The sequence below is a fragment of the Thalassophryne amazonica genome, chromosome 7, assembly GCF_902500255.1.
Source record: "Thalassophryne amazonica chromosome 7, fThaAma1.1, whole genome shotgun sequence".
Classification (NCBI taxonomy): domain Eukaryota; kingdom Metazoa; phylum Chordata; class Actinopteri; order Batrachoidiformes; family Batrachoididae; genus Thalassophryne; species Thalassophryne amazonica.
The window spans coordinates 64,652,970-64,665,259 of NC_047109.1; the positions used below are offsets into that span (position 1 = coordinate 64,652,970).

At 44.9% G+C, this 12,290-nt stretch overlaps 1 protein-coding gene across 1 annotated transcript in view; it reads left to right on the forward strand.

Moving 5' to 3' along the window:
* herpud2 (HERPUD family member 2) overlaps positions 1 to 12,290 on the forward strand; it is a 47,628-nt gene that overhangs the window by 19,412 nt on the left and 15,926 nt on the right. The window contains exon 4 of the mRNA XM_034174340.1: positions 4,946 to 5,053. Coding sequence (XP_034030231.1) covers positions 4,946 to 5,053 — 108 coding nt within the window. The remainder of the gene's footprint in view (positions 1 to 4,945; positions 5,054 to 12,290) is intronic.

Below are 12,290 nucleotides of genomic sequence, written 5' to 3' on the forward strand. Positions count from 1 at the left end.
AATTCCATTTTAATTTGTTGAATATTCTTGAGGATTAAAAGTTCAGTGGTCTTCGAAACAATGTTTTCATTTTTTTTCATGAGATTTTCTGAGGCAATATTATTTTCCAGCAAAATTTGTTGTCATGACAAAAATACTGCTCTGTCAATGTTAAAACCAAGCGTTTGGTCACACTTTGGATTCTAGAATATTTCGGGTAAGAAGGAGCTTCATACGACCCATTCAATATACAAGATGTGCAAAATGAAGCTCAAGCATTTTGGAAACACAACAAATGCTCAGACACATTTAGCACGTCATCTGCTGAAATTGTAAGAAGTCGGCCAGCCGTAGCGGCAACACCAGGAGCTGACCAGTGCACTGCATCGCTTTCACAAACTTCCAGCCAATTTTGAACATGCAGACAGAATAACTAGACCCAATGCCTGTTTCATTTCAAAAGACCTGCACCCCTACAGCGTTGTGGAAAATGAATACCTTTATTCACAGATTACCTTTTTTTTTCCATGGCCTTTTTCAAATCTAAAAATACATAATCTTAGACACTCTTTGCTTTCATGGCACAATTTACCACATCACCTTTCTTAGGGGACTGTTCCACAGAGCGCCATTCCTTCCTGTTTCATCCCGAATAGCAAATCGGGGCCCATACTATGAAGCATCATAGTAATTTCTTGATCCATCTTTTGTCACTAACACCAGCACCAGATTTGAAACCGGAGTGAAATTTTCGAGCTGTTCAAAAATGTCATCCCAGTTCAACAAATCATGGCTAGTGTAGTGCTTGGTATCTTCCGGGTGTTCATTGTCTTAACAGCTTCAGTCTTGTTCGAATATCTTTAAACAGGGTACTCAGAGTGAGTACGGCTTGAGACTTGTTTGATTGTGCTCCATCGGTGTAAATATTTGAAGCAGAAGCAGCGTTTGTTGTAAATATATAGCGCTTTTCCATCTGCATCAGACGCTCAAAGCGCTTTATAATTCTGCCTCACATTCACCCCGATGTCAGGGTGCTGCCATACAAGGGGCTCACTACACACCAGGAGCAATAGGGGATTAAAGGCCTTGCCCAAGGGCCCTTAGTGATTTTCCAGTCAGGCGGGGATTTGAACCCATGATCTTCTGGACTCAAGCCCAACACCTTAACCACTGGACCATCACCTGTTGTGTTCTGGATGAGACCGCAGCTCCTTAATTTTGTTTTTGGGCGGGCTGCCAAGTCTGCACTTTATAAGACAGCCTGTAGGAGGGAAGTCGGGATAAGCCGTTTCATTCTGTTTTTGCACCTTTTTTGGGGGGGGGGGGGGATCGTGTGTGATCATAATAGAACGACAGGTGTGGTGGCCAAGTGGTTAGTGCACTTGGTTTCATTGCGGAACGTACCAAGATCAAACCGCAACTCTGCCACATTTCTCCATGTAATGTGAAGATGCGCCAAGAAGGGCATCTGGCGTAAAACTTGTGCCAATTCAACTTGCAGATCCACCTCAAATTTGCTGTGGCGACCACGAGTGCAAACAAGGGAGCAGCCGAAGGGGTGGGTGTGTGTGTGTGTTGGTGGGTGATCGTAATAAAACGGCGCCCTGTGGAATGGGGTGTTAGCACACTGTCACACACTTGAGTAGATCCTGACATTAGCAGCTCTATGTCCTGGATTGATTTAGAATTAAAAATTGATTTTTTTGAATTGAAAATCAATTTTAACACACACACACACACACAAAAAAATTATTTATTTTTTTTTTAATTGAAAATCATTTTTAATAAAAATAAATAAAATTATTTTGAATCAAATCATGACCCCTTGAATTGGGATGGAATCAAATCAGATATTGAAAGATTCACACCTCTAATGTCTTAGGCTTTTATTGTGAAACATCAGGACAGGATATGTGTCTGTTTAATCTTGCTCATTGCTTGACTGTGACTTCAGTGTGGAGAAGTTCTCTTTTCACACAGTGGAGCCTCAGTGTCATTATTTTGTTAACCTGCTTTGCTCCTTCGTTAGATAAACTTTTTTGTCAACAATTTCACCATCGGCCTTTTTGTGCCCTTTTCTGGTTTCACACTCTGTCTCTCTCCGCCCCTCTTTGTCACTCCCTCTCGCTCTCTCTCTCTTTTTTTTTTTTGGCCCTGTTTCCAGTGTTCTTTGCCATCGTTAGCTCTAACACTTTAAGGTCATAAATGGTTGTGCACTTTGATGTGCAAGCTAATAAGTGCAGATGTTGCACTCAGATTTATTTATGTTGTGTAATAATAGGCTTTTAGCTCTGGCCATATCAAGTGTAAATGTTCAAAGCTCATCATAGGGATATCTCAGTCAAGTTTTTGCTTCAGTCAGGTTTTAGAATTCATCATAGTACAGAAACAGCATTAGTGAAGGTTACAAATGATCTTCTTATGGCTTCGGACAGTGGACTTATCTCTGTGCTTGTTCTGTTGGACCTCAGTGCTGCTTTTGATACTGTTGACCATAAAATTTTATTACAGAGATTAGAGCATGTCATAGGTATTAAAGGCACTGCACTGCGGTGGTTTGAATCATATTTGTCTAATAGATTACAGTTTGTTCATGTGAATGGGGAATCTTCTTCACAGACTAAAGTTAATTATGGAGTTCCACAAGGTTCTGTGCTAGGACCAATTTTATTCACTTTATACATGCTTCCCTTAGGCAGTATTATTAGACGGTATTGCTTAAATTTTCATTGTTACGCAGATGATACCCAGCTTTATCTATCCATGAAGCCGGAGGATACACACCAATTAGCTAAACTGCAGGATTGTCTTACAGACATAAAGACATGGATGACCTCTAATTTCCTGCTTTTAAACTCAGATAAAACTGAAGTTATTGTACTTGGCCCCACAAATCTTAGAAGCATGGTGTCTAACCAGATCGTTACTCTGGATGGCATTTCCCTGATCTCTAGTAATACTGTGAGAAATCTTGGAGTCATTTTTGATCAGGATATGTCATTCAAAGCGCATATTAAACAAATATGTAGGACTGCCTTTTTGCATTTACGCAATATCTCTAAAATCAGAAAGGTCTTGTCTCAGAGTGATGCTGAAAAACTAATTCATGCATTTATTTCCTCTAGGCTGGACTATTGTAATTCATTATTATCAGGTTGTCCTAAAAGTTCCCTAAAAAGCCTTCAGTTGGTTCAGAATGCTGCAGCTAGAGTACTGACGGGGACTAGCAGGAGAGAGCATATCTCACCCGTGTTGGCCTCTCTTCATTGGCTTCCTGTTAATTCTAGAATAGAATTTAAAATTCTTCTTCTTACTTATAAGGTTTTGAATAATCAGGTCCCATCTTATCTTAGGGACCTCGTAGTACCATATTACCCCATTAGAGCGCTTCGCTCTCAGACTGAGGGCTTACTTGTAGTTCCTAGGGTTTGTAAGAGTAGAATGGGAGGCAGAGCCTTCAGCTTTCAGGCTCCTCTCCTGTGGAACCAGCTCCCAATTCAGATCAGGGAGACAGATACCCTCTCTACTTTTAAGATTAGGCTTAAAACTTTCCTTTTCGCTAAGGCTTATAGTTAGGGCTGGATCGGGTGACCCTGGACCATCCCTTGGTTATGCTGCTTTAGACGTAGATTGTGGGGGGGTTCCCATGATGCACTGTTTCTTTCTCTTTTTGCTCCGTATGCATCACTCTGCATTTAATCATTAGTGATCGATCTCTGTCCCCCTTCACGGCATGTCTTTTTCCTGGTTTTTTCCCTCAGCCCCAACCAGTCTCAGCAGAAGACTGCCCCTCCCTGAGCCTGGTTCTGCTGGAGGTTTCTTCCTGTTAAAAGGGAGTTTTTCCTTCCCACTGTGGCCAAGTGCTTGCTCATAGGGGGTCGTTTTGACCGTTGGGGTTTTTCATAATTATTGTATGGCCTTGCCTTACAATATGGAGCGCCTTGGGGCAACTGTTTGTTGTGATTTGGCGCTATATAAAAAAAAGTTGATTGATTGATTGATTGATTCCGATCCGAATACTTTTAATGTTGAGTATCTGATGAGTCCCAAGCCAATAATTGTATTTTCCTTGACATTACTGTTGCACAGGGCATACTGCAAACACATTAAAGTCAATCCAGTATATTTCTTGACATATGAATAACTCTGTAGTGCATTAAGGAAAAAACACCTGCTTTCAATCCATGCTGTTCCTTGATGTTTTATTTAATTATCTTTACAAAAGAGCAAATGGTTAGATGGAGATGGATGTCTGCAACCACTAATGGAAGCAGCTGAAAGAATGTTATCTGACAATGATGGTAACAAAAAAAAAAAACAGTTTTACATTTCTGCAGAACTGCTCTCAAATTTTGTGGGGTTTTTTGTTTGTTTGCTTTTGTTTTCTTTTTTTCCTTGCTCTACATTAACCACTTACCTGTCCCAGCAGTTGATTGGATGAATACACCAGATTCAGCTAATCAGGTACAAGTTGAACAAGGAAAAGAATGTTGGGTTCTTACCATATGAACCATATATGAGAAGCACTTTGCCCAGGAGGAGTCTATATACACATCCACTGATATCACACAATTCTATTTTACCTGTTAAATAGGCCAGAAACTTGACTGTATAACACATTCACAGATACAAAGATATTATGTGGGGGGAAAACTGGCCTGTCCAAAAATATATGTGCATTTATGCAGTTAATTGGCTCTCTGTTCTCTATTTAGATGTTTAGTTGTATTATGTGTGTATTTGTATGTGCTGCATTGCACGTGTCTGTGGACTGAAAGAGGTAGAAAACAAAAGCTGATCTGATGCAGCTTATCAACAAAGGGTTGGTATTGTGTCTCCGTTCTGGCCATTTCCATGCTAATCTCTTTCTCGCACGTTTGCTTTTGCTGTGTCTCTGTTCCAGTCTGCCTTCACCTCTTCTTCCTCCCACATTGTCATGCCCTATTCTGTTCTTATCTACCTACAGCAGGATGGATACCACATGATGCACCTAGTATGTACTTCCCATAGTCCCCCAGGCTCACCCATGCCAAGAAGCTCTTCTACAGCTAACGGTGCTGCTTCTGACTCCAGTGTGAGTAGATAGATACACCACAATTAATGACTTCCTTTTATTTATCTTGAATATTTTAGGCAAGACAGTTTGGTCTGTGTCAATTAAAGCTGTCTTCATAGACTGGAAACATTCTTCATCTTTATTGCATGGTGTAAACAAGTGTGTACATCATTGACACTTCTGTTAGCGTTCTAAAGCATGCTTATGGGAACAAGACAGAAATGGAATCAGGAAGGTAAGTTAGTTGGTGGAGTGGGGTGGTGACCTAAACTTTAAGATTATTAAATCTTTTTACCCCCAACTCACTGCAGGTGTCTTGTTAGTATTTCGTTATGTCAGGAAAAACCTCTTGTGACTTCAGCCGTGTTTTTATTTTAGCTGTTTGTTTTAATCTCTAGATTTCAAGGTTCTATATTAAAACTTGTTTGATTGTCCAGGTCAAGTAAGAAAGCTACACAGACAGTAAGGGTACGCTATTACATTGTTCAAATCAGACAAATTCAGATTTGTAATATGAAGTGGTTAAATTCTCATTGTCAATTTTCAGTGCATTGTCGACTATACATGTGATAACTTCATGTTTGACTTTCACACTGTTACATTATGAACTCTAATCTATAATATGACACGTTGGTGTTAGCTAGCTAGCAGCTGGCTAGCAACTGATTGGCATTAACAAACAAGCCATTGTTGTGTAACTTGACCACAGAAACACAAAATCACACTATTCATATGTATTAGCTGACATGCCCAATACAACGAAAACCAATTTTGGGATCAGTTTTGATCTCCAAAACTGAACAGATGTTTTACGAGATCTCAAGTCCTGCATGCCTCTGTTGGTTTGGTTTTCAGTAACTCAAACGATTTTTAAGTTTTAGTTGCAGTCTGTGTTGTGTTGAAAGCTGGTTATTTGTTGGTGTCACCTAGGCCTGTGCGGTTAGTCAGTTTAATTGGTACACAGTATAATGTTGGCCGACGGTAGAAATTTGGACTCCATCAACTAATTGCGATAACGGTCGTGGAGTTTTTTGATCCAGGAAAACTCCTCTGTGAAGCGGTTGTGTGTTTGCTGTAGTGGAGAGAGGGGTGTTCTGAGATGAGGTGACTCTCACTGCTGTTTATGTAAGTTTGTGAGACACCGGAGGCAGAGGCTCCATCGCAACCTGAATTTTTATATATATATATATATATATATATATGGGACGTCCCAATCTGATCACGTGATTGGAAATTGGGCCCGATCACGTGGTTTCAGACTTGATCAAAATCGGATGTTGCATCCCGATCAGGTATCCGATACAGATTTTATCCTCATTATTTTGATCAGCGCAATTTCAAGCTCATTATTGCAGATTAATGGGCCTTTCACACGTCGGAAGTGTCAGAGGTGTGAGACACGTTGCTTTTAGAGGCGTCAGAAGCGTCGCTTTAGCTCGGCTTTTGACACGACGCTTCTGATGGGAGCGCGCATTGCCGCTTGTTGGCAGACTGACGCAGTCAAAGTTCAACCCAATCTTTTTTTTTAATTGAACAAAAGAAAAAACACAAGTTCAACCGGACATTCTCGCACACGCGTGCGGCTGAAACCGGTTCCAGAGGAGAAAAGGGAACAAGAGTTACGCAGTGAATTTGGGAAGAAGAGATGGAATTGTAACCGTACAGAGGTGGGGGGAGTTACGCGCGCAAAGTTTCTTTTGCAGAACTGCTGTTTGTGTGTTTACGCGCTCAGCCTGACGCCTCGATGGAATGACAAGAGCATGATGGACACTTTCCCACCAAAACTCTTGCTCAGTCATCCGTGCGCAGCAGGACCCGGTGCTGACCAAGTCCTCAGGACGACGATCTGTCATCTGATTAACAAAAATAAAAAAACAAATTGTCCTGTGATCATTTGTCTGCAAATGGAGCGAGAGATGGTGTGTGCACGAGCGATGTGCGCACTCATCATATTTAGGAGCGCGTCTTAAAGAGCTTCCATCTTCATTCACGTTCACTACGCTGCTCTGAACTTGTTGAACACTGATAAAGCATCAGAGGGGCACACTGAGGACTGTCAGGACGCAAATGTAAGTTGTTGTTTGTTTGTTTTTTTGTTTTGTTTTTTTTTTACTTTTACTTTTCAAGTTGGCCTTTGAACTTTCGACGCTCTGAGCTGTGACGTAGCTTCGCGCTGTCCAATAGGAACGACGTGTCGGACAAAAACACCGAAGACTAGTGGCAGAAACCACTGATCTGTACAAATGGTGAATGGACTGCATTTATATAGCGCTTTTCCATCTACATCAGACGCTCAAAGCACTTTACAATTATGCCTCACATTCACCCCGATGTCAGGGTGCTGCCATACAAGGCGTTCACTACACACCGGGAGCAATAGGGGATTAAAAACCTTGCCCAAAGGCCTTAGTGATTTTCCAGTCAGGCAGGGATTTGAACCACAGATCAGTGCAGAAACAACGTGTCTGAAGAAAAATCCTTGGAAATATTTTTTTGTTGTTGTTGTTTGTTACCTCAAAATTTCTGATTACCGTTTAAAAAAGTTTAGAACACTTGTAATTAAAATAGCTAAATCAATAAATGGTTCTTTAGAAACCTTTCATCTATAAATTAAAACCGTCTGTTATTTCAGATTAGATAATTTCTTGTTTAACATACGGAACCTTGGACATTTATTTGTAGACAAATAAAATAACATGGAAATTTGTGCATTTTTTAAGTCTGGTAGATTATTACTTGATTGTTCAAGCTACCTCAAGGAGAAGTGCACCGTTTAAATGATAAATAATAAAATAAGGTTATTAAAATGAAATTATTATATTTTTAGCATTTGTTCATTGTTCATTCAGTTTTTTAAAGTATCGGATCGGGACTCGGTGTTGGGAAAGTGTAGTGACACGGACCCACAACAGGGGGCGTAAATGTGCGGACAATAGATGAGCCAAAAATACAACACTTTACTGTTGTGAAATGTGCACAACGAGAATACAGACAAACGCAGAATTTGGATCACAATCAAAATATACAAGGTGATGTGTGGGTAGGCTCGAGGATAGGAGACGTCCGTCTCGAGTAGAACCGGATCCCACACGAATTCCACTGCCACCGAACCCGAAGGATACTGGAGCCGCCAAGTCCCGAGTCCCCAGGTGGTCACTGTCTCCGACTGTTGGATCTGGTACTGCTGGCAGGAAGCAGAAGAACAGATGTGATGAGTGTGTGACAATACACTCAGTAAACAGTCAGCAAGTCGTCTTTCCAGGTGGGAAACAACACCTCCACCTTTAACACAGAACACAGTTGTGCAGAGCCTAAGAGCTACTTATCGTTTTGGCGTGAGGGTGAAGAACGTCACTCCAACACGGACCACAAAACGCAGCACCCAGCTGACAGCAGCTACAGCAACTCCTGCAAACACTGAGAAAAGAGATCACGTGCGTAACGGCACAGTCAAACGGCTGAGAGTTTACCGTAGAGGTAGACGATATCTCGGCGACGAGGTGGAGATGTCGTCCGGCTTTTGTGTGTGTGGTTGATGACCTGGTGATTGGTGACAGCTGTCATAGTTGATGAGTGACAGCTGTCACCCCAGCTGTTCTTGTGAGGCGGCAGCGCCCTCTCGTGCCTGAAGCCCGCACTTCAGGCAGGGCGCCCTTTGGTAGTGGGCCAGCAGTACCTCCTCTTCAGCAGCCCACACAACACTCGGTATCGGCAGATACTCAAAATCAGATTACTTGGAATCGCATCGGGGTAAAAAAAAACCTGATTGGGACATCCCTAATACACACACACACACATACATACATACATACATACATACATACATACATATATATATATATATATATATATATATATATATATATATATATATATATATATATATGTATGTGTGTGTGTGTATATATGTATGTGTGTGTGTGAGGAAAATAAGTATTTGAACACCCTGCGGTTTTGCAAGTTCTCCCACTTTGAAATCATGGAGGGGTCTGAAATTTTCATCTTAGGTGCATGTCCACTGCGAGAGACATAATCTAAAAAAAAAAAAAAAAAATCCGGAAATCACAATGTATGATTTTTTTAATGATTTATTTGTATGTTACTGCTGCAAATAAGTATTTGAACACCTACCAACCAGCAAGAATTCTTTCTCTCACAGACCTGTTAATTTTTCTTTAAGAAGCCCTCTTATTCTGCACTCTTTACATGTATTAATTGCATCTGTTTGAACTTGTTACCTGTATAAAAGACTCCTGTTCACACACTCAATCAATCACACTCTAACCTGTCCACCATAGCCAAGACCATAGAGCTGTCTAAGGACACCAGGGACAAAACTGTAGACTTGCACAAGGCTGGGATGGACTACAGGACAACAGGCAAGCATCTTGGTATCTTGGAGCCGACGCACAGTCCAATCCGGCTCCCCGTCGATGATCCGAGCAAGAGGCGGCGCCGGTCCGGGAGCACAGGGGGTGAGGTGTGATAGGGTTTCAACCTGGAGACATGGAAAACCGGGTGGATCCGCAGTGAAGCTGGGAGCTGGAGCTTCACTGCGGCAGGACTGATGACCTTGAGGATCTTAAATGGTCCAATGTATCTGTCTTTGAGTTTTGGGGAGTCCAGTTGTAGAGGAACGTCTTTCGTGGAAAGCCATACCTCCTGCCCGGGCTGGTATGCAGGGGCTGGGGAACGCCGGCGATCTGCATGGGCTTTGGCCCTCATCCGGGCTTTCAACAAGGCAGAACGGGCGGTACGCCACACCCGACGGCACCTCCGCAGGTGGGCCTGGACCGAGGGCACACTGACCTCTCCCTCCACCACAGGAAACAATGGGGGCTGGTACCCCAGACACACCTCAAACGGGGAGAGGCCGGTGGCAGAGGACACCTGGCTGTTATGCTCGTACTCGATCCAGGCCAGATGTTCACTCCAGGCCGTCGGGTGCGCGGACGTCACACAGCGCAGGGCTTGCTCCTGTTCTTGGTTGGCCCATTCTGCCTGTCCGTTGGTCTGTGGGTGATACCTGGACGAGAGGCTCATGGTGGCCCCCAGTTCCCTGCAGAAACTCCTCCAGACTTGAGAGGAGAACTGGGGACCTCGATCTGAGACGATGTCCACGGGTATCCCATGCAGATGCACGACGTGGTGGACCAGGATGTCTGCTGTCTCCTGGGCCGTAGGGAGCTTCGGGAGGGCCACGAAGTGGGTCGCCTTGGAGAATCGGTCCACTATCGTGAGGATGGTAGTCATGTCCCGGGACGGCGGGAGGCCCGTGACGAAGTCCAGGCCGATGTGGGACCAGGGGCGATGGGGCACAGGTAACGATTGGAGGAGTCCCTGTGCCCGTTGGTGGTCAGCTTTTCCCCTGGCGCAGGTGGTGCAGGCCTGGATATAGTCCCGGACGTCGGCTTTCATGGACACCCACCAGAAGCGCTGCCGGACCACTGCCACGGTCCTTCGCACCCCTGGATGGCAGGAGAGTTTGGAACCGTGACAGAAGTCCAGGACGGCAGCTCTGACCTCTGGTGGGATGTAGAGGCAGTTCTTCGGTCCGTTACCTGGGTCCGGGTTCCGTGCCAGGGCCTCCCGGATGGTCTTCTCCACGTCCCAGGTGAGGGTGGCCACGATAGTGGACTCAGGTAGGATGGATTCCGGCAGATCTGACAGCTCATTTTTGACTTCGACTTCGTGAACCCGGGACAGAGCATCCGATCTTTGGCTCTTGGTCCCGGGGCGGTAGGTGATCCGGAAGTCAAAACGCCCGAAGAACAATGACCAGCAGGCTTGCCTGGGGTTCAGCCGCTTGGCGGTCCTGATATACTCCAGGTTCCGGTGGTCCGTGAAAACCGTAAATGGTACCGCGGCTCCCTCTAACAGATGTCTCCACTCCGCAAGAGCCTCATTCACTGCGAGGAGTTCCCGATTGCCCACGTTATAGTTCCGCTCAGCTGGGGTCAACCTGCATGAAAAATAGGCACAAGGATGGAGAATCTGATCAGACTCCCCGCTCTGGGACAGCACGGCTCCTATCCCTAAGTCCGAGGCATCCACTTCTACCACAAACTGGTGGCTAGGATCGGGCTGCACCAGAACTGGTGCAGTCGAAAACCGGTGTTTCAACTCCCTAAATGCGGCCTCGCACCGATCCGACCAGGTAAATGGTACTTTGGAGGAGGTCAGAGCTGTCAGGGGGCTAACTACCTGACTGTAGCCCATTATGAACCTCCTGTAGAAATTCGCAAAGCCGAGGAACTGTTGCAGCTTCCTACGGCTTGTCGGTTGGGGCCAGTCTCTCACCGCCGCAACCTTGGCCGGATCAGGGGCGACGGAGTTGGAGGAGATTATGAACCCCAGGAAGGACAAAGAAGCGCGGTGGAACTCACACTTCTCACCCTTCACAAACAGCCGGTTCTCCAACAACTGCTGCAGGACCTGACGTACATGCTGGACATGGATCTCAGGATCTGGGGAAAAAATGAGAATATCGTCTAGGTATACAAAGACGAATCGGTGCAGGAAGTCCCGCAAGACGTCATTTACCAAAGCCTGAAACGTCGTGGGGGCGTTGGTGAGGCCGAACAGCATGACCAGGTACTCAAAGTGACCTAATGGGGTGTTAAATGCCGTCTTCCACTCGTCTCCCTTCCGGATCTGAACCAGGTGGTACGCATTCCTAAGATCGAGTTTTGTGAATATTTGGGCTCCATGCAGGGGCGTGAACACCAAATCCAACAGGGTTAGAGGGTACCGGTTGCGGACTGTGATCTCGTTCAGTCCCCTGTAGTCAATGCATGGACGGAGTCCGCCGTCTTTCTTGCCCACAAAAAAGAAACCTGCACCCATCGGGGAGGTGGAGTTCCGGATCAGCCCGGCAGCTAACGAGTCCTGGATGTAGGTCTCCATTGATTCGCGTTCCGGACGTGAGAGGTTGTACAGCCGGCTGGACGGATACTCAGTGCCCGGGATCAAATCAATGGCGCAATCGTACGGACGGTGTGGGGGAAGAGTGAGTGCCAGATCTTTGCTGAAGACGTCAGCGAGATCGTGGTACTCCTCAGGCACCGTCGCAAGATTGGGGGGAACTTTAACCTCCTCGTTAGCGGTCAAACCAGGCGGAACCGAGGATCCTAGACATTCCCGGTGACAGGTTTCGCTCCACTGAGCCACAACCCCAGACGCAATCAATCCGGGGATTGTGTTTGATCATCCAAGGGAAGCCCAAAATCACGCGGGAGGTAGGAGTAGTCACAAA